Source organism: Lissotriton vulgaris, chromosome 1_2, assembly GCF_964263255.1.
Source record: "Lissotriton vulgaris chromosome 1_2, aLisVul1.2, whole genome shotgun sequence".
In the NCBI taxonomy this organism is placed as follows: Eukaryota; Metazoa; Chordata; class Amphibia; order Caudata; family Salamandridae; genus Lissotriton; species Lissotriton vulgaris.
Window position 1 is genome coordinate 345,568,341 of NC_141686.1, and position 21,926 is coordinate 345,590,266.

General features: G+C 49.4%; 1 protein-coding gene across 5 annotated transcripts in view; it reads left to right on the forward strand.

Moving 5' to 3' along the window:
• The window catches only part of LOC147736739 (E3 ubiquitin-protein ligase TRIM11-like), a 236,681-nt gene that overhangs the window by 156,647 nt on the left and 58,108 nt on the right, over positions 1–21,926 (forward strand). For 3 of the 5 annotated variants that reach the window (XR_015307576.1, XM_086953451.1, XM_086953450.1), the window contains exons 6-7: positions 20,183–20,203; positions 20,296–20,325. The exons of the other annotated variants lie outside the window; for them this stretch is intronic. Coding sequence is in view for 2 of the 3 variants with exons in the window: in XM_086953451.1 (XP_086809577.1) it covers positions 20,183–20,203; positions 20,296–20,325 (51 nt within the window). In the remaining variant the exon portion in view is untranslated. The remainder of the gene's footprint in view (positions 1–20,182; positions 20,204–20,295; positions 20,326–21,926) is intronic. 5 annotated transcript variants of the gene reach the window in all.

Below are 21,926 nucleotides of genomic sequence, written 5' to 3' on the forward strand. Positions count from 1 at the left end.
CCAATTAATTATTAATTAACAATAACAATAAAGTAAATATATTAGCACATTAGCTGTAATTATTTTAATAATTAATTTTATTTTTTCCCAATTAATTACTTAAAAATAACACAAAATTATATATATTAAAAATTTACTCTAATTAATGTAATTAACTAATTACAATTAATTAATTACCAATTAATTACTAATACAAAATATGTTCAAAATTATAATAATTAATTGACTAATTATCAATTAATTATTAATTAAAAATATTAACAAACATATTAATTAATTAATTAATATTAAATTACTTCCCACCCTATTCCCCTATAAACCCACAACCCGCTACAGAATTACATTACGCAATTATTATAAAAACAAAATTCATTTAATAAAATATTTTATAACATTAAGACACACTTTTCACACATATTATTACATAAAAATACACTATAAAATATTATATATTATTAAAAATTCGATATTTTTGCTATCTATATTTTATACAGTCGATATTACTTCACTTACCTGAAAAATGATATTTTTGTAGTCGATATTATGTCCAATCGATATTTTGTCCAGTCTATATTTAAAACTCGATATTATGTCCAGTCGATATTTTGGAGTCGATATTTTGTCTGTACACCTCTTCGGATGCGTGGTACGGCGGCGAGGGCGAGGCTCGTAGACCGTAGCTGGCGGGTGGGCGTGTAGAAGGTCAGGCGGTCGTTGAGGTACTTGGGGCCCAGGTCGTGGAGAGACTTGTGTGCGTGGGTGAGGAGCCTGAACGTGATCCTCTTGTCAACGAGGAGCCAGTGCAGGTCCTTCAGGTGGCCGGTGATGTGGCTGTGTCTGGGATGTCCAGAATGAGTCGGGCGGAGGCGTTCTGGATGCGTTGGAGTCTTTTCTGTAGGTTGGCTGTGGTTCCGGCGTAGAGGGTGTTTCCGTAGTCCAGTCGGCTGGTGACGAGGGCCTGGGTGACCGTCTTCCTGGTTTCGGTCGGGATCCATCGGAAGATCTTGCGAAGCATGCGAAGGGTGAGAAAGCATGATGAGGATACGGCGTTGACTTGTCTGGTCATCGAGAGGGAGGAGTCCAGGATGAAGCCCAGGTTGCGTGCGTGGTCTGTTGGCTTGGGGGCCGTGCCCAGGGCTGGGGTCCACCAGGAGTCGTTCCAGGCGGAGGGTGATGGTCCAGGATGAGGACTTCCGTCTTGTCTGAGTTCAGTTTCAGGCGGCTGTTCTTCATCCACTCGGCGACGTCTTTCATCTCTTCATGTAGGCTGGTTCTGGCGGTGTTGGGGTCTCTGGTGAGGGAGAGGATCAGCTGGGTGTCGTCGGCGTAGGAGATGATGTTGAGGTTGTGTTGGCGTGCGATGGCGGCTAGAGGTCTCATGTAGATGTTGAAGAGGGTGGTGCTGAGTGATGATCCTTGCGGGTCTCCACAGATGACTTTGGTGGCCTCGGATCGAAACGGGGGGAGGCGGACTCTCTGTGCTCTTCCGGCGAGGAATGAGATGATCCACTTCAGTGCCTTCCCTTGGATGCCGGTATTGTCAGGGCGTTGGACTAGGGTGCGGTGGCAGACAGTGTCGAATGCTGCGGAGAGGTCCAGGAGGATGAGTGCCGCTGTTTCCCCGTTGTCGAGCAGGGCTCGGATGTCATCGGTGGCTGCGATGAGGGCGGTCTCTGTGCTGTGGTTGGCTCTGAAACCGGACTGCGAGGGGTCGAGGGATCCGTTCGACTCGAGGAAGGCGGCAAGCTGTTTGTTGACGATCTTCTCGATGACTTTGGCGGGAAAAGGGAGGAGCGAGGTGGGTCAGAAGATTTTGAGGTCGGTGGGGTCCGCTGTCAAAGAGGAATCCCGTCGGTGTTGCAGTGGGCGTTCCCACACAACGCCAAAGGGGTTTGAGTCTGGGAATGGGCCGAAACCTTACGCCTCCCGGAGCAGGCGCAACGAGGAGAAATGTTTTAATTTCTCCTTGTTTTTCCTCTTTCTAGGTGTGCTGCATTTTGTAGCACACATAGAAAGAGGGAAATGCCTTCATGGGTTTTTTTTGTGCAGAAAGTTGCCCCTTCCTGCACATAAACAATCCTGCCAACAGGCCAGGCCCCCTTGCACGATGGTGCAAGGGTTGAGGTTCCGTGACGATTTGAACCCGTGTTTTCAATATTGTCGGAAATACATAATATTGGTATCAGCGAACCGCAAATGATCCATTTAGCATATCCTGGTGTTTTCGCTACGATACGAACAAGAGCACTCCTGTTATGAACACATTTCTGATCTACCCACGGCATCCATCTTAGATCATGGCCGCCATTTTGTGTTTCTTGCCCTCACATACGCAATAACCTCTGATCACTTCATTCTGATTAAGGACACGTAGCCTTAGCCGGAGATTCACCTCTCTCATGACACGTGCACCTTAAACCAGATCACGCTGTAGCTACATGACTCGACAAAGGCTGCCTCCTCTGCCCGAGGCCAGCCCACCTGAACTGGTTCTCGTGTCCATTGTCCCGATCATGATTAGGTGGCCGAAGCCGGTAGCCTTGCCCATTTACAACCCACAAACATCTCTTATCCCGCTTTCCTATCTTCTGCACCTGGCTCTGCTCCTTTCCTTCTGGGCCTTTATTAGGGGGAGGTAACGAAATTTACGATGAGGCGGTCCGGCTCTTGAATGCAATATTGACAAGGGATTGTGATGAACTAGTGGGAACCCCTCTCCGTAGATGTTTTTTATCAGATTTTATCAACGGTTCCTGTGTACACCAAATATTTATTGTTTGTGACACAAAGGTTTTGGGAATGTACTAACATGTGAAGAATTCGCCTGAAGGCCAAAAATCAGTATATAAGGAGCAACCCTCTTTGTACAATTTGAACAGGCTCCTAGTTACTGCCCATGCGTAGTTTCTGTGACTTCTGTGTCCCTGCAGTAATAAACCTTTGGTCTTTGACGCCACCATCGAGAAGCCCGTGTTTCTGTTCATTTGCGCACCAAGGCAGGTGGAACTCCGGGGTCTTTGGGTGTTGTTCCCTGACACCTCTGGACGGAACCAAAAAGTCCAGAACTCCAATTGGCGCCCAACGTGGGGCGACGTCATTCGGTACCGGTCCAAAAGCCTGAAGAGTTCGAGAAGCTTCGTGTGAAGATTCCTGAGGGAGGCGCCCCACTTCATCGATCCCAGCATATCGCAAAAGTGGCCCGAAGTTCTCTTCCACGAGGGTTCCCGTTCAGGACGGCTGCAGTGGGCCGTTGCCTTGACCGTCGCCCTGTCTTGGACCCGAGGTGCAGCCCTTAGTACAGCGAAACGTGACGGGTTTCTCCTTGGTGACGTCTTCAGTGCCTCAGTTAAGTATTTAGTGGTTGCTAGTTGGTTACTTCGTAAGGGTTGTTATAATCCTTTTTGGTTCTTAGTTTGGTTCGGTTTCGTAAGATTATCATTGGTTGTTCTGGTTACGATAATCTATTTGGTTCAGTTTGGGTATCGATACATTAGTTTGGTTTTGGTAGGCCTTAAAAGTTCTTGGTTCAAGTGCACATATTTGTTTTGTGTTTTGTTTGTTCTGTGTTCCGGACTGAAAAATGGTAAGTCAGAGAAATTGTATGTTGTCGTGCTTCGGTTGCAACAGTGACTCACGATTGGAGGACTCATGTCTGGTTCCTCCGATTGGGACTCCCCTATATGACTTATATTGTAAACATGGTGTGGGTCCTATATCCTATAATGAGGTGTGGGTCCGCTACACCAAGAAAGACGGTGTCCTTAGTTGGCCACTGCATGGTAGTTTTGAACCCGAAATTCTTGATAATTTAGAAGCGAAATTGTTTAGGAAGAAAGCCCGGCCGGCAATGTTTGATTCTTTCCGTTACTGGCAAAAAGAATCCAAACAGAGAGAAATGAAGAGGTTTAAGAAAGAACAGAAAGAGAAAGATGAGTTGACTTTAGAGCAAGCAACTAAACAGCTGCAAGATAACGAGTGTGAGAAGGCTATAGAGGTGGCCATTAGAGAGCATAATTTAGCGATCGACAAGTGCTACCCTGCCTTGCCATCGAAAACGGCTAAGATACTAGAGGATTCGGAAAACAATCCTCTGTTGTCTTATCTGTTACGGTCACCTCCACCGTATGCACAAGGTGCTACGGCTCCACTTGTACCAAATGTTCAATTGCCGGTTGCTGGACAACCTGGTATTGCCGCCCCTCAGAATCAAGTTCCTGTACCTCCTGTGATTAATGTGAATGTTCCTACGGCTCCTCCTCCTCCTGGATTGCCGACTTCTATACCTGTATCTGTCTCACTTACGCCTACTACTTCACAAACTATTTTTCTCGATACTCCTACTGCTTCACTATCTGTTCCTACTTCCACTGTGTTTTCTACGTCTGCGAGTGTGTTGACTCCACTTTCTGTTCGTCGAAGAATCACTGATTCTGTGTCTAATATGCTGTCTCCTTTCTATAAAACTTTAATTAAGACTCCTACTTCTGACTCTGTTCAGAGACGTAGTCAGCATCCAAGCATTGAGGAACGGGGAATTTTAGATTCCACGGCTCTCAGATGGATATCGAAGAGTAGGAGATATAGTACGAGAGATGTACTAGAAACATTTATGCAGTGGAAGGAACCAACGCAACGGTACGTCTTTGATGAGATGTGCTCGTTGTTACGTGAGGAAATAGAGGAAGATGATATTGAATCGAATTTAGAAGACTTAATTAAGGTTCAGAAAGAGTTTGCTGCTGGTATGATAGTGGGTGAAAATATAGAAGAAGCAATGGAACTGATCTTAAGTTTTAGGAATGATCCATCTCTTCGTTCACCGAGAGATTTAGAGAAAGGTAAGACGAAGCTGAGTCGCCAATATCCAATGAGGGAGGTCCCTCCAATTTGGCGTGAAGCTGTGCAAGCTGACAATGTTGCTGGTATTGTAGCCGCTCCGGCGCAATTCCAAAGAGTGTGGATACACATTCCGTGGAAGCGAGCTGAAGTGCTAGCAGTGAAACAGGCCTTACCAGATCCGCGTAAGAATCCTGCTGGATATTACAAGGAATTAACACAGACGGTTGAAGCTTGTATAATGAACCTAGCAGACATTGATATGTTATTTGGGAATGTAGTTCCGCAACCAGTGTGGGCTAAAATTCGTAGGGAAGATCATCAAGTTGCTTTAGGTGGTGATTGGGCAGCTATCACTGCAGCGGATGGTCAGCAAACGGGTGGTGCAAAACCTGAACCCCTGATTGCTAATCTTCCGGGTAGGATAATTGACTTAATGAAGACTCTGATGCCTGCATTGCGTGTTAATTGGGACAAGTTATCCGCATGCAAGCAAAAGAAAGACGAAAGTGTCTCCGACTTTTTCACGAGGTTCGAAGAGACTTTTGTAGATCATAGTGGTCAGGATATGAGCACTGAAGGAGGACAGAGACTGTTTGTCGATAAATTTGTGCATAATTTGCTACCTGAGTTATGCAATAAATTAAAGGATTCAGAAAGTGCGTGGGCTGTTTCTACAACTGCGCAAATACTTGCAACTGCACAATATTATGAAAATAGGGATAAAGAGGAAAAAGAGAAATCAGACAAGAAAACGAAAGATTTAAAGACTAAAGTTCTGTTGCAGCAGGCGTATCCGCCTCGCACGAATCAGACTAATATGCAACAGGGTTCGTATCAGAGGACAGATTATAGTTCAACGAGGCCTCAATACCAGTGGAACCAGTGTGCGTATTGTAAAAAAGAGGGTCATTACAAGAATGAATGTCCGATCTTAGCGCAAAATAATGCAGCAGCAGCTCAGAGAGGTCGTGGTGGTTTTGTGCAGAATTCTAGAGGTCGAGGGCGAGGTGCTATGCCTCCACAGACGAATGATCGTCCGTCCAATCACTTTGATCAAAGAAATGGACAGCCAGCCCAGCAGAATAGATCTCAGCAATATCTTGTTGAAGACTATTGTGAAGCGGATGAGGGATTTCAACAAAATGGGTACTAGGACAGCCATGGACAGAGAGAGGGAGTAGTATCAGTTCCAGTAGATCAGAGTGGGCCTTATGTCGCAGTAGCAACATCAGGTGTAGTCGAACAGTTTCTGTTGGATACTGGTGCCGCAAAAAGTTCTATCATTCATGCGAAACTCCCTGGCGCACCTTTGTCTGGCTCAACAAATGTTTCTGTAGGTTTTTCAGGCGCCCCTGTTTACAACCCTATATCTGGTCCTTTGTCTATTTCTGTTGGACCACGTCAATTGAAAGCACCCTTAATTTTGACGACGGGTTGTAATGAAAACCTGCTTGGTTTAGATTTGTTAAAACGACTATATGCGACATTGTACTGTTCTCCGGAAGGGGTACAGCTTACATTGGGTAAAAGAATCACCTCTCCGATGTACTTGTCAATGGATGCACTTCCACCAGAGCTGCGTTCACTCCCTGATTCTCTTTGGGCGACTGGTCCTAATGATGTAGGCCTTTTAGAAATACCACCATATGTAGTAACTTTGAAAGCCAATGTAAAGTTTCCAAGAATTCCGCAATATAAAATATCTAATGAAGGTGAACGTGCACTTTTATTGATTGTACAAGACTTGATTAAGAAAGGTGTGGTCGAAGAAACTAGAGGAAATGTTTGTAATAGTCCTGTATTACCGATTTTGAAGCGAACTGATCCCACAAAGCCTCCAGTATATAGGTTTGTCATCGACCTCAGAGAAGTCAATAAGATTGTGGTCCCACAGTTTCCTGTGGTTCCAGACATTACTGCCTTGTTAACATTGATACCTGCTACAGCCACTTGGTTCTCAGTCATCGACTTAAAGAATGCCTTTTTCAGCATTCCGATAGCTGAGGAAAGCAGAGATATTTTTGGCTTCTGTCTAGGAGGTCGCAGTTTCAGATTTAAACGCGCTCCACAAGGCTACTGTGAGAGCCCATCTATTTACAGCCAAGCATTAAAAAGCCAATTAGACTCCTTTGTCCTTCCTCCAGGTTCTGCTCTAGTACAATATGTAGATGATCTTCTAGTGGCTGCCGATGACAAGGAAACTTGCAAAGCAGCTACAGTTTCGTTATTACATCACTTGTCTAATTTGAATCACAAGGTATCACCTTCTAAAATGCAATACTGCTGCCAAGAAGTGACCTACCTAGGTCATCTCTTGTCAAAGGAGGGAAGGAAGTTGACCCCAGAGAGAATAAAAGCAATTACGCAAATGAGTGTTCCACGCACACAGAGAGAAGTACGTGCCTTTTTAGGTATTACCTCTTACTGTAGACAGTGGATCCCAAATTTTTCTCTTTTAGCGAAGCCATTGGTAGCTTTGACTGGGAAAAATGTTCCGAGTCCGGTGCCATGGTCTGATGAATGTCAGGAGAGTTTTTCTGAGTTACGAAAAGCACTGTGTTCAGCTCCTGTATTGGGTACACCCGATTACAGTAAGCCATTCACGCTCTACGTTCACGAGAGAGAAGGTTGCGCGTTGAGTGTTCTGACACAGAAATTTGGTGATAAACAACGCCCTTGTGCGTATTTTTCATCAACATTGGATCCGGTAGCTAGAGCGTTACCTAGTTGTTTGAGAGCTACAGCGGCAGCTGCGGCTTCCATTCGACAATCTGCTGGTTTGGTGATGAACAACATGCTAGTGGTCATGGTTCCTCATGCGGTGGACACACTCATGAATCGAACGAAGACACAACACCTTACTAGTGCGAGACTATCTGGTTACGAGCTGACACTACTAGCGAGTCATATTCAGATTAAAAGATGTAATGTATTGAATCCAGCAACGCTGTTGCCGGCTAATCAAGAGTCGAGTGATTCCGAGCCACATGATTGTTGTTTTAAAACGGAGGAAGAGACAAAAGGACGAATTGACTTGAAGGATACTCCATTACCAGATCCGGATGGTACATTGTATGTGGATGGGTCATGTTTCAAATTGGAAAATGGTGATGTGACTGCTGCTTACGCAGTAACGACTTTGAAAACGATTGTGGAGACTGCAAGAGTGAGTCAGAATTCTGCCCAAGCTGCAGAATTAATAGCTTTAACCAGAGCGTGTGCTTTAGCTAAGGGAAAGAGAGTGAATGTTTTTACAGATAGTCAGTACGCATTTGGCGTGGCCCATAGTTTTGGCCGCTTGTGGAGAGAAAGAGGTTTCATTACGTCCCATGGGACTAAGATTCAACATGGTCAGCTAGTTAACGACTTGTTGGAATCTCTAACCTTGCCGACTGAAGTTGCGATTGTGAAGTGCAGTGCTCATAAAGCAATTACGGATGATGTTGGTCGCGGGAATGCTTTTGCTAATGAAACCGCTAAACAGACAGCTAGAGACATGATGAGCAGAATGTATGTTGTTACGTCTGCAAGATGAATTGCTGAATCTGGAATGTGTGAGGATACAATGGAAAGTGTGAAGGAGATTCAGAAAGAAGCGACAGAGGAAGAGAAACGTGTATGGAGAGAGAGTACGGGCAAGTTAGATTCGAATGGGTGTTGGATTGATTTGACAGAACAGCAGCGTTGGATGTTGCCTGATGCATATGTGCTTGCAGTGGTGACAATGGCGCATGGAGTAGCGCATATAAGTTCTAAAGGAATCTGTAAGATGTTGGCTCCAGTCTGGAAGAATGATGGAATCAGTAAGTGTGCAGAGAGAGTGGTGAAAAATTGTATGGTATGCCTGATGCATAATCCTGGCAAGGGAACTCCAACTCCTGCTGGTCACTTCGCTCCTCCTTCCTGCCCCTTTGAAGTGATTCAGTTAGACTTCATTCACATGGATCGCTGTAATAACTTGAAATATGTCCTGGTGGTAGTCTGTGCTTTTTCCAGGTGGATCGAAGCATACCCACTAAAGGACAATACTGCCCTATCAACTGCCAAGATTCTTCTCAAAGAATATTTCCCTAGGTATGGAATGCCACGGATTGTATGGTCAGATAACGGAAGTGAGTTTATAGGGAAAGTTATGCAGAGTGTGTGTGCCGGCCTAGGTTTGAAACAGAAGTTCCACAGTGCAAACCACCCCCAGTCAGCTGGTTTAGTGGAGGGTTACAATGGCACCCTCAAGCTGAAATTAGCTAAAATACAGGCATCCACAGGTTTAGCCTGGCCAGACGCACTTCCTTTGGCTTTGTTATCAACGAGAGCAACTGTACATTCTAGAGTGGGGCTTAGCCCTTACGAAATAGTCTTTGGCCGCCCGGCAAATATCTGGGGTGTGCCAAGGCCTAAGGAATTTTGTTCTCTAGAATATCCCATGTTGATAGACTATCTTTACGACTTGACTGCTAAATTGAGTCTTATTCATCAACAGGTTTTCGATGCTTTACCAAAGCCTCCGGAGAGTCCAGGGCACCAGCTGAAGCCCGGAGAACACGTGGTTATCAGGAACTTCGCGAGAACGAAGAATCTTCAGCCCCGATACGTCGGTCCTTTCCAGGTCCTTCTTACCACGAGGACAGCAGTTCGTGTAGCTGGACGCAAGCACTGGGTGCACGCGTCCCATGTTAAGCGTGTCCCTTTGCCGCTTCCTTACGACGACTGGGTGAAAAAGGGAATTGGTTCCTCCGAATTTGAAAGCACTCCGAAGTTTATCCCTTTCAGCGATGCCGAATTAATCACTGACACTCCAAGCTCTGACTCTCCTCCTGAAAAGACTCCTTTGAACACTGAACATTTTTCTCCTGCATCAGAAGAAACTCTGCCATCTGCGAACTTGAACACTGCAACAGCTACCAGTGAAACGCTATTTGCTGATCAGACAGTACCTGCGAAGCAGAGATATAATTTACGAAACCGTAATATGGACAAATAAAGCAGGCAACTGCATATTGTGATATTTTGAAATTTTGAACTTTTGCATACAACCAGGAAGTTTGCTATTGTTTTATTATTTTTTAAATTGCCTTGCCGTCTGGGTAGCCGTAGGGTCGTGGCTGTGTGCCTAGTTGGATTTGCAGGGGTCTGACACAAGGTCGATCTTTCTGTTGGTTCTGGGAACTCCCAGGGCTGATAGAGGCATTTTCATCTACGTACACATCATCAGTGGTCGCGAGCGGATTGTAGAAGATGGAGCTTCCTGCGCTGCAACGAGAAAATGTGATTTATGTTCGCAGAAACAGACTTTACAGAATTCTTCACAGCGAATGCTTTTTAACGCAATGTGCCATTACATTCCTAATTGTCTTGATAACGTTGGTGGGTGGCATCGTTTTTGGTATAAGTTTGATTTATGTACCAGTAACTACAGTACCTCCCCTTAATCCTGTTACTTCTACTGTTTCCTCAATACACACTTTTCATTCGTTTCCCGAACATGAGCAAGCCCGACGCTCAGAGTTCATTAACAACACTTTTGTACAGCTCTTGCACCAACACCAACTGGTAGTTAACACTACAGACTGCTGGGTGTGTGGCTTGATACCCCACACTATGGATAAAGGTATTCCTTATCTGGTTTTGCCTTTTAGCTACAATGGATCATTTCAGGCCCTTCAAACCATCTTTGCTTATGCCCTTGAAACCTATCCTCCACGTCCACCACGTTCCACTAAATATAACTCTGCCAACAAAGCTTTAGTCCAGGGAATTATTGACATGATCAAGGACGTCAATAATACTCCATCATACCCTAGAGACGAACTGCGAGTGTATTTAAGTTGGAATACTTCAGAGTACCGCCTTAGTTTAGGAGAAAGCAAGCGTAAAAGCTCAACTCCAATCTGGGTCGTACCTCACCGAGGTCAGGTCTGTCTACAAGGTAATGGGAGAAATCCAAGAGCTCAGCTAGGGAGGAGTGAGTGCGTTGAGACTTATGTGTTTCCGGCTAACTCTTCCCTTGCCTTCCTTACTGCTAGGGGTACCTACTTCATCTGTCGAGACCGGGCATATACATGGTTACCTGCTGACTTTTCAGGTTCATGTTATATTGCTCGATTGTTGCCTCCAACATACACTGCTTCATCTGACTACCACAGAACCAGAGTAGCGAGAGGTGTTTTCAGCAAGGAAGATACCGCTGGTCAGGAAGCTGGAGACTTCTTCAAAGGCTTCCTTCCGTTCTGGGGGCCCATGGCCAATAGTAGAAACATACGTCAGCTAACACGGGTAGTTGAATCTACTATTACCGAGACTGCTGGTGCCCTTAGCAATTTGACAGCTGAGCTTCAGGCGGATAGACTCATGACGTTACAGAACCGTATGGTTCTAGACGTTATACTTGCGGATCGAGGTGGGGTATGTAGAATGATCCAATCGAGCTGCTGTGTCTTTATTCCTAATAATGCTCCAACAGTCTATGAGGCGATCTCTAAGCTACACAAGATTTCCGACTCTATACACGTAGACAAGGGAAACTGGTCCTTTATGGAGTGGTTTTGGACTCTGATCTCAGCGTGGGGATGGAAGGTTCTAATGGTCATCGGTGTCATCTTGGTATTCCTCTTCTCATGCTGCCTGATTATCCAGTGTGGTCCCGCTTTGTGTAGTCTTTGTGCTGCAACCTGTTTTAGGAAACCACCTGCGTTTGGAGAAAAGGCACGAGAAAGGATGATGATACAACAGCATGTCACTGACCTGATGAGTATAGAACTAGACTCTGACATAGACTGAGTAATTGCCTATGTAAGGGCAAAAGGAGGGTCTGAGGTTCCGTGACGATTTGAACCCGTGTTTTCAATATTGTCGGAAATACATAATATTGGTATCAGCGAACCGCAAATGATCCATTTAGCATATCCTGGTGTTTTCGCTACGATACGAACAAGAGCACTCCTGTTATGAACACATTTCTGATCTACCCACGGCATCCATCTTAGATCATGGCCGCCATTTTGTGTTTCTTGCCCTCACATACGCAATAACCTCTGATCACTTCATTCTGATTAAGGACACGTAGCCTTAGCCGGAGATTCACCTCTCTCATGACACGTGCACCTTAAACCAGATCACGCTGTAGCTACATGACTCGACAAAGGCTGCCTCCTCTGCCCAAGGCCAGCCCACCTGAACTGGTTCTCGTGTCCATTGTCCCGATCATGATTAGGTGGCCGAAGCCGGTAGCCTTGCCCATTTACAACCCACAAACATCTCTTATCCCGCTTTCCTATCTTCTGCACCTGGCTCTGCTCCTTTCCTTCTGGGCCTTTATTAGGGGGAGGTAACGAAATTTACGATGAGGCGGTCCGGCTCTTGAATGCAATATTGACAAGGGATTGTGATGAACTAGTGGGAACCCCTCTCCGTAGATGTTTTTTATCAGATTTTATCAACGGTTCCTGTGTACACCAAATATTTATTGTTTGTGACACAAAGGTTTTGGGAATGTACTAACATGTGAAGAATTCGCCTGAAGGCCAAAAATCAGTATATAAGGAGCAACCCTCTTTGTACAATTTGAACAGGCTCCTAGTTACTGCCCATGCGTAGTTTCTGTGACTTCTGTGTCCCTGCAGTAATAAACCTTTGGTCTTTGACGCCACCATCGAGAAGCCCGTGTTTCTGTTCATTTGCGCACCAAGGCAGGTGGAACTCCGGGGTCTTTGGGTGTTGTTCCCTGACACCTCTGGACGGAACCAAAAAGTCCAGAACTCCAGGGTGCCTGCGTTGGCGCACTACTGCACAATGTTCGCCGGCACTGGCTGTAAGACAGCAATGCTTTGTATCTTGTAAATATGGTGCATTCCTGTCCTTGCACATTGGCATATGGCAGGATCCCTTCGAAGCCTTGCGGCTCTGCCCTGCACCCCTGAAAATATGTCTCTTACTGCACAATGCGCGATTCTCCTGCTTCGGGTTGTCTGGGGATGTGCAGTAAAGCAGTATTTGCACACTCATATCTGGCTTGCATTCCACATTTTGCATTTCCTGTGTACCCTGTGTGATGCGATGAGGCTCCCTTCATGCCGACTGCCTGTCCTACTGTGCAATGCACTTGGCCTACCACCTCTTGGCTGTGAGACGGGTTATTGCTGTTGGCCTGTGGGGGTCAAATAAACGACACACCGCGGGCCTCATTTACAAGAGTAGAAGGGTAAGAGTGCCTTCAAGGGACTTTATTCACTTTATGTTTGTAAATTAAAATTATTCAGAAAAGAACCAATTGATCGTCCTTGCAGTGAATTAATCCAAACAATTAATTTGTGTTATCAACATATAACATATAAACAAAGACACAAGGTGTATACGAAAAAAATGTTTTTATCAAATAGTTCATTGAAGAAAATCAAGTTCATATACAGATAGTTAGGCAAATAAGATTTTAGGACTGTGGGTACACATAAAAATAAATTTACTAGGTGACTCAACAGAACCTAAAAAACACCTATCCCAAAACACATTGAGTAAAACAAAGACAGGGATGAGGTGTATTGTCGGCGTTTCGGTTTCTTAGCAGTTATTTGATGAAACCATCCTCAGGACTGTTATCACTTCAGATCTGTATAGAAATATTGTAGTCTGCTAACAGATTTCTGTCGCAGTTACCCGCAGGAAGATAGTGGGTGAGTCACATTACCTCCTCGTAAGTCTTCCTCGCCACATGATTTACATAGTGAGCTTTAGCTCCACAACAGAACCCTCCAAAGCAAAAATAAACCACCTCCCACCCCCTCCCAACATGGCCGACCAGTCCCACCTGACCTCTATAAGAGGCGGGCCGGCCCAACCAATCAGCCTGTTTTTTTTGTTCTGCACGACTCTCTCCAGAGCACGGTACAGGTAAGATGGGCCGGCGTGAGCTGGCCCTTGGGTTTAGGGTGGAGGACCTGCTCTAGCGGTCTCAAGTGCCTTATGCCTGTAAATCCCCCCCCCTCTTCCTTCCCCCGGTCCTGGGGGGCCGGTTAGGTACTGCTATAGCATGCCAGTGGTTTACAGGGGGGGGGGGGCGGCAGGGGATATGGGGTGTTTGGACATCCCGGTGTATCCCCAGGTCGTTACTGATGGGCACTGGCCACTCTGTGGGCTTTTTGGGTCCTACGCAGCTGATACCCGTTGGGTGTAGACACATAGGTGTGTGCACTGCCTGCTAACTAACACAACTGTTGAATGTGTCCTGGTTCTACCATTCTGATGGACTCAGCTGTTAAAAGTGTCTAAGGTTTTGCATGGGGTATTGGAATCGAGCTGCTCCCCTGTCTGCCTGCAGTTTGTTATTCACAACATGTATGCTGCGGTAGGGGTTGAGATTCTACATTATTTGTGTATGTAAATGTAAGCATATGGACGTGTCCTTGTCGAACGCCTCTAGCCGTAGCAGAGGTCTCAGGACATTCACCAGTTTCTCTTTGCATTATGAGGCTAGTCGGGTCAGTTTCCACCTCTCCCGACTGTGTTTTGTTATTGTCCCATGCTTGTTTTTTACAGCGCCCCGGCGAGGCGGGCGACTTCCTGGTGCACACAACGTATGTTACCCGGCCTCGAGGGAGTCGCGAAGCGCTCCCTCGCAGTGCTCTGCCCGTTCCGGTCGCTCGGTTGGCGGCTGAGGGTTTCCATTGCCCGGTTTTCGGAAACTCGGCTGGCCTACCTTGCCTGGCGGCGGGGCCGAAGGGGCTCCGCTCTCAGTGTCCGGTTGCAGCTCTCCGCGGCGGCTGGGCGGCTGCTGTGCGCCGCCGCCTCCAGGCGTGTCTTGTGGCCCTACGGGCCGCGGCGGTTTGCGGAGCTGGAGTTACCTCCGAACGCCCCCCGCCCCCCGGGGGCGGGGTTTGGTTGCCTCCAGGTGTTTTTTCTTCGGTCTTGCAATCCGAAGGGTTGAGTCGATTCGAAATGAGGCTCCTGTTCGCATGTGCACAAGATCACGAGTGCAGGTTGGAGTCTTTCACCCGCTTGTGTTTAAACGGCACCGAGTGTCTCACGAGGTCTTGGAGGCAGCTGTGAGCAACCAAGGAGCTGTGGCTCAGTGATACGGCTTGTGCCTTTGGTAGGAACAGCCCTCACAGGCCGGGAGTTCGCATCCGGCCATTACTGTGGTAATATCCCAAGTTGGGTATTTTTTCGATGCTGTGAGGGCGCTTCGGGCAGACCCTGTTGCAGAGGTCTAGCCCGGGACTATTCCCAGCCTCGGCGGGTCTTGGGTCCCCGAATTTCCACAGTCCTGTGAATTCTCGCCTTGGTGCCGCTTCCAATCTGTGGTGTCCCACTCTGCATCTCCTCCTCGAAGAGTCCGGGGTTCGTTCCTCGGTGAGGCCATGTTTTATTTCTGTGCTGCATCACTGGCACGATGTGAATGCCGTTTTCACTACTGTTTTGGGCCTGCCTTTGCTGTGGCCCTGTAGGGCCGGGCGGTTGACATAGACACGGAGTGAGGGGGTAGTGTTTGTACCTTCTTCGTGCGGCCGTGGGCCTATGACGTTGCCTCATGTACAGAGTGCCGGTGCTTGTCTGGCGCGCTCTGAGGGGGCGCGGCGCGACATGGGGACGGTCCCCCTTGTCCGTGTTCCCTTTTTTTCTGGCGCCCTGGGCGCCCTGGGCCGTCGGGTTGAGCCTGTCGCGAGTGTTCCGCTCGTGTTGTCCCGTTCTGCGGCTGTGGAGATGCGGATCGGACCCTGGTGCAACGGGGTTCGATTCCCCGCCTCGGCGTTATCCCGGGGTTCAGTTGGTGCCCCTGGGCATGGCACTCCCCCTTGACCCTCAGGGACCGGGTTGGGTCTTTCGGCTTGTGTCTCAGTGGGTTGATGCGTCTACTGCAGGGGCTAGTGTTGGCCTCGTGGCCGCAGGTTCACATACCAACGGGCCCACTCGGCTTTTCGGCCATCAGTGGCCAGTGAGATTCTTTCCGTTGAGTTGGGTCACAGCTGACATCTGTTATTCAGCGCCACGATTCCCGTAGGGATGAATGGGGGTTGTGCGCGATTTTTTCGCTGCATGTTGCGCTTCTGTGTCGGCCGGCTTGGCCCCTGCGCTGTTCAGGGGAGGTCGTCCCGCCCTTACAGGGGTGGGGTCCTTCGGCGGGTCCGAGCCCGAGTCTCGGCGGTGACCTGTCTCATGATGGTCGGCCGCTCCCTGTCTCTTCCTTGGAGACTGACTTCGGCCCTCTCTCTCCAGGGTACCCCTGGGGGGGAGGGGGGGGGGGGCGGTTGCCTCCGTTACATACCGTACTGGGACATGACTGTCCCGGTTCTCGGGCTCTTCGGGCCTGCGGTCCGGTCTGGCGGATTTTCCGCAAGGGGCTTGATTCGACCCCCGGCACCGGAGGCTGGCTAGCCCTGCACCATTTGCCTCTGGGCTATAGCTTGCTTTTCCTTCCCGTAGGCTCCCAGTGCAGGTGTGCCTGCGGGTAGCTGAGCGCTGTGCCTTCACGGGATGTCCATTTGGTACCCGCCGTCTCGGCGGGTTGGGGTCCCCGCTCCTTCCGTTATCTCTCCTGTAGAATTTCTGGGTCCATGGATTGGCCTGTGGGGCCGGCCTGCGTGTGAGGGTCTCCGCTCTCGGTTGCGGGTGCTTCCGTTGAGCTTGCCTTCGGGCCCGTGCGGGGGGGGGGGTGCTGGGCTCCTGGCCCGCCTGGTGGATCCCGTTCGCCGGGTGGGGGTCTTGGGGTTCCCTGTCTGGCCGTGGCTTCCTCACGGCCTCGTCCCCCCCCCCTCCTACCCTCCCCATGGAGGGGTGGCTTCACAGCTGGCGGTGTCTCTCAGCCGTCGGCTTCCGGGCCTATGTACGGTGGTCCCTTCGGTCCTCGTCTCGGGCTGGCCCTCCTTCGGGGGGGCGTGTGCCTGGTCCCGGTACTTCCCTCTGGTTCTTTCAGGGGGGGGTGGCGTCCTTTGGCGCCGGGTCGTTTGGGTTCTCCGGCGGCCGCTCAGCTCCTCGTGCTTCGGGGGTTGCTGGATGTCTACCTGGCGGCCGTCTTTTTCTTTGCTGTGCTCGCTTCAGCTGCACTTTTACTAATCTGGACGCCCTGGTGGGGGTGTCACCGGTCCTGGCCCTTCGGGCTGTCTTCCCCCGGGGTCCGACGGAGTCGGGTCTGGCCTTCATGGCATGGTCTCGCCCTGCCCCGGTGGTGTTTCGACGCCTAGGGCCTCGGCTCGGTCTGCCTCCGAGGTCCCTGTTCACGAAGGGGGACTCGGCCCTCCGGCCCGGGTTCTGCTCCTCCTTCCGGGTCCTTATTACCTGTCTTTCGCGTGGCCTTTCGGTCTGCTGGGCGCATCTCCCCCGTGCCCTCTGAGATCGCGGTTCCTCGGCAGGAGGCGCTTGGGCAGGGCCGGGGTGCTCATGGGCGCTCGGCGGCGCATGGCCTTGTGTTGGAACGGGGCAGTGGTGTGGTGCCTGGCACCCGCGCGTGGTTGCCACGCAGGTCGTGGTGCGTTCCTGTTTTTGGTTCCCGGCGGGGTCCACCGCCCCGGGTTCCGTCTCCTTTGGCCGAGCTGGCGATTCGAGCCTCCGGGCCGATCCCGGATCCTCCCGTGGGGTGGTTGGACCCCCCACTCTCGGCGTCGGTGTTGAGCCGGCTCTTGTCGGCTGGCCTGCCTCCTTGTGCAGGCCTGGTCCTGGAGCGGGGGACGCTGCTTCCTCGGGGGTTGTGGCTTTGCTGCTGGATTCCCGCTGGTAGTCCAGTGCTCGCTTCGGCAGCACATATTCACACGGCCCCTGCGCTAGGTGGACAGGCGGAGTCGTAGAGCGTTCCATGTCGGTGGTGAAGTGTGACTCAGGGGGCGGCAGTCCCGGTGGCTGAGATTGGTCCTGGACCGGGGTTCAGTTCCCCGCCTCGGTGGGTCTTAGGCCTACATCCTTCCATGGACTCGTGAATTCTCATTCCGGTACCTTCTCGTCTCCGATGGTCACGCTCTGCAACTCTGGGCAGGTGCTTGCTTAGTCTCCACTAGGGCCCCTTGCGGCGGGTTGCCTGACTCCCACCTGGTATCCTGCTGGGGTTTACTCGCAGGGGTATCCCAGGTCGGGTTCCCAAGGCACGCTCCTAGTTGCCTTTGGGTGATACGTGCGCTATGCACATCGCAATACACTTGCATACTCCCTCTCTCGTTCTACGAGCTCTTCGGGGTCCGCCCGTTTGGGCCCCGGCCCTCGGTGGCTCTGCGGTTCCTCGCCTTTCAGGGGGTTTCCCTGGTGGCGATGGTGTCTGCTGGGCGGATGGACGTGCGGGGGTCGTTCCTCCGCTCCCCGCCCTTCTTGCGGGCTTTGCCGGACGGGGTTGCTCCTCCGGCATGTCCCTCGTGTCCTCCCCGGGGTCCCTTCCCTGGGGCCTCGGACTCAGGTGGTATCTATACCGCTTTTTCCGGCCACCGTGGTTCCTCACTGGTCCGGGCTGGTTGTTCGGCGTGCTGTTTTGGCTTCTCTTAGCCGCACGTTTTTTTTTCCTTTCCCGGTGGGATGACCTTGTTATGCCTTTTTGGGCCCGGTTCGTTCAGGCCGCTAGCCCTCGTTCCTCCTTGGTTCGCGGGCATACACAGGCTGGCATCCTTCCCTACGCTTCGCTGGGTTCGGTGGATCCGGCGGGGGCCCGGGGTCGGTCCGCGAGGTGTGGCTCTGTTCCCTGGGCCCCCTTAGTGGGTGTCTCCTCTGTGGAGTTTTGGTCTGACTTCGGCGTGGTCATCACCCGCCTGGTACGTGGGTCTCTAGCAGTCCCGGGGGGACTTCGCTGGGGCCGTTCTGAGTGCTGGAGCTGCGACTCCTGGTTGGCCTCCTTTTCCTGGAGGTCTTGATTTCAGGTTTCCTGTGGTCCCTGTTTTCTTTTCGGTTGTTTACATCAACCTTGGGTTGGTTTCTCTGCATCACCTTGTGGTGTTGTGGTTATGGTGGTCAATGAAGCCTTGTTGGCTTGGGTATTTGCTCACTATGTAAATCATGTGGCGAGGAAGACTTACGAGGAGGTAATGCCCCGGTTACTTACCGGTAATCTTCATTACTCCGAGTATAGTCTTCCTCGCCACATGAGTTCCCTCCCCCCCCTCCCTGTCTGGCTATCGGCTTCATTGTTTGCTTGGTAGAACAGGCTGATTGGTTGGGCCGGCCCGCCTCTTATAGAGGTCAGGTGGGACTGGTCGGCCATGTTGGGAGGGGGTGGGAGGTGGTTTATTTTTGCTTTGGAGGGTTCTGTTGTGGAGCTAAAGCTCACTATGTAAATCATGTGGCGAGGAAGACTATACTCGGAGTAATGAAGATTACCGGTAAGTAACCGGGGCAGTATCCCAGTAGCCTGACTATTCATTGCAGAAAACGCTCATCAAGGCTGAATGTGAGGTCAGAACTTCACTCGCATATGGTTCAGAAATAATATACCGAAAATTTCATCCGATATGTATCAAATAGGGTTTGTTTAGTCTCAAAACTAATCAGGAGACGTGACGACCAGTTGAAGCTTAGTTAAGCTTATGAGCAGTCTCAAGTCCTGCAGCGCCTAGAGTCTCGGCGAGGTAGGGTCAAAAAGGGGGTATCATCCAAAAAATATATGTTGATAACACAAATTAATTGTTTGGATTAATTCACTGCAAGGACGATCAATTGGTTCTTTTCTGAATAATTTTAATTTACAAACATAAAGTGAATAAAGTCCCTTGAAGGCACTCTTACCCTTCTACTTTTATTACCCAAGCCCTCAAGGGTATTCCGGGTTGCTCACTTCCTTAATAATCATTTACAAGAGGCCTGCGCCGGCGGTGCGTCACTTCTAAAGGCGCTCTGTTGGCGCAGGCCTCGCTGTCACATCTAAGAGGCCAAGGAAAGCAACCCCATGCGCGGCTCTACATGGCCTCGTAGGTACGGTGTAAGGCAGTGCCTCACACTGCCTCAGGGAGGCGTGCCGTGGGCGGTGCGGTGGGCGTTCCCAGGTAACATCCATGGCACGTGACACATCCCCAGATTTACAACATAACATACATCTGGGAATACGGAGTAAGCCTACGCCTCCCCCGGGGTGACGTAAGGGTTGTTTTGGGGCAGGAAGGTGTTCCTTTGTGCACATTGGTTCATGGCAGCATTTGCGCCAGCGCAGTGATGGAGGCAGGGAGTGCGCTGTATCTCATAGATATGGCTACTCCTGCCCTTTTCTTTTGATGCGGGGCAGTGCAGCAAAGCGACGTACAGCGCTGAGATGTGTAGCATTGGTGTAAATGCGGCCCTGGGTGGCTGAGGGGTGGAGGGCGGGATGAATGTCTGCAATGCCGAGGCTTCCGGTCGTCTCTGCTGCTCGCCGGCCCTAACGCATGTCTTTGTGTTTTCTTCTTTAACACAGAAACCTTCCTGGCTGACTTAGGTGAGTTACATAAACCCAATAAATTGATATTTCACATGATTTATTTTTCTCAAAGTTGTTTCTAACTTCATTTTTTTTCTGTTTCACTTTAGAATTTTACGAGCACGTCAAATGCTTCGAATGTAAGTAAAACAATAAAGGCTGAAGAGGGGTCTGGTAACTGATGTGAAGTGGCCGGGTGGTGTCTACTGTGTACTTGCTGTGTTTTTAATCAGTTTTTTTAATCTGCTTCAATGGCTGGCTGTGGCTTTTGACTGGATTTGGTACCATTGCATCGTTACATAATGATGGATAAACTAAGGGGCATATTTACAATCAAGGGTGGAGCGCAGCTTTAGGCTCCTTGGTTTAACGCCGCGCTCCTCCACTTCTGAAATGCAGGACTGTGCCATATTTACAAAGGTATGGTGCAGCCCTGCGTTTCCCCCTGCACTGGCCTAGCGCCAACGCAGGCACCTTTGAACCCTAGTGCAAGGGTGTCTGCGCTGAGGGGAAGATTGTTTATGTGCAGGAAGGCGCCCCTTCCTGCACAAAAACAATCTTTAAATGGTTTTTGCAACTTCTATGTGCTGCTTAATGCAGCACACATGCAAGTTACAAAATGGCATTTTTTAAATGATTGTTTTTGTGCAGGAAGGGCCACCTTCCTGCATATATATAATCAATGGCCGTTTGCTGTTTCTATGTGCGCTGCACAACGCAGCACAGATGGAAACAGCAAAAACGAGGAGAAATTAAAAATGTACCCTTGTTTCGCCTATTTAAGACCAGGTTTTCCCTGGTCTTAATGTTGGCGCTGCCTCATATTTATGCCGCCCTTGTAAATAGAGGGCACCGCCAAAATCAATGGGTGTTGCAGTGTAAATCCCACTGCAACACCGATTACCCCCCTCTCGCGCTAAGTACAGCATGAAAGGGGGCCTTATTTACAAGGCAGCGTTGAGCCACGTTAAGTGGCTTAGAGCTGGCTTGTAAATAAGGCGAAGCACACATCGCCACAGGAACGCCACTAAAAGTGATGTTTCTGTGGCGATAGGGGCTTGTAAATATGCCCCTAAGATCCAGCAATCCCAAACTCTGGCTCCTTCCAAGGGCCTTTCTGATGCTGTGACGTACCAGGGGGAGACGTCGATCACTGCTGGAGAGGTCACATGATGCTGCGCACCGTCACGAGAAGGCGGCACGACTCACGGCGCTCACGCCAGACAAATGGACAGAGACAGCCGAGCAAAGCTCTGCCGTGGCTGCAAGAGCCCGCGCCTCAACCGAACCTTGGAAACATGTGTCATATGAATCATGCAACAAACATCATGTAAAATTACGATAAACTTTCTTCAAGATTCAGAAATAATATGTAACCCTTTGACCCTAGTATATCAGATTATCAGCCTGATTCATGTACAGGCCGTTTTGCGTGGCCCTAATAGCGAATCATAGCGACTCGCTATTGAGGACACGCAAAACGGCATTCATGTAGGAATTGCTAATAAAATAGCGATTCCTACATGTTCTTTATTTGCGAGTAGCAATTTGCTACTCGCAAAAACTCCCCATTCATTCCTATGGGCCAAGAGGCCCATAGGAATGAATGGGGAGTATCCCTTATTTGTGAGTAGCAATTTGCTACTCGCAAATAAGATAGCGATTTTAAGGGTGCCAGGGGTGTCCAAAGGACGCCCTGTAGCACCCCTAAAATGCACATTTGAACAGGTGTTGCGCACAC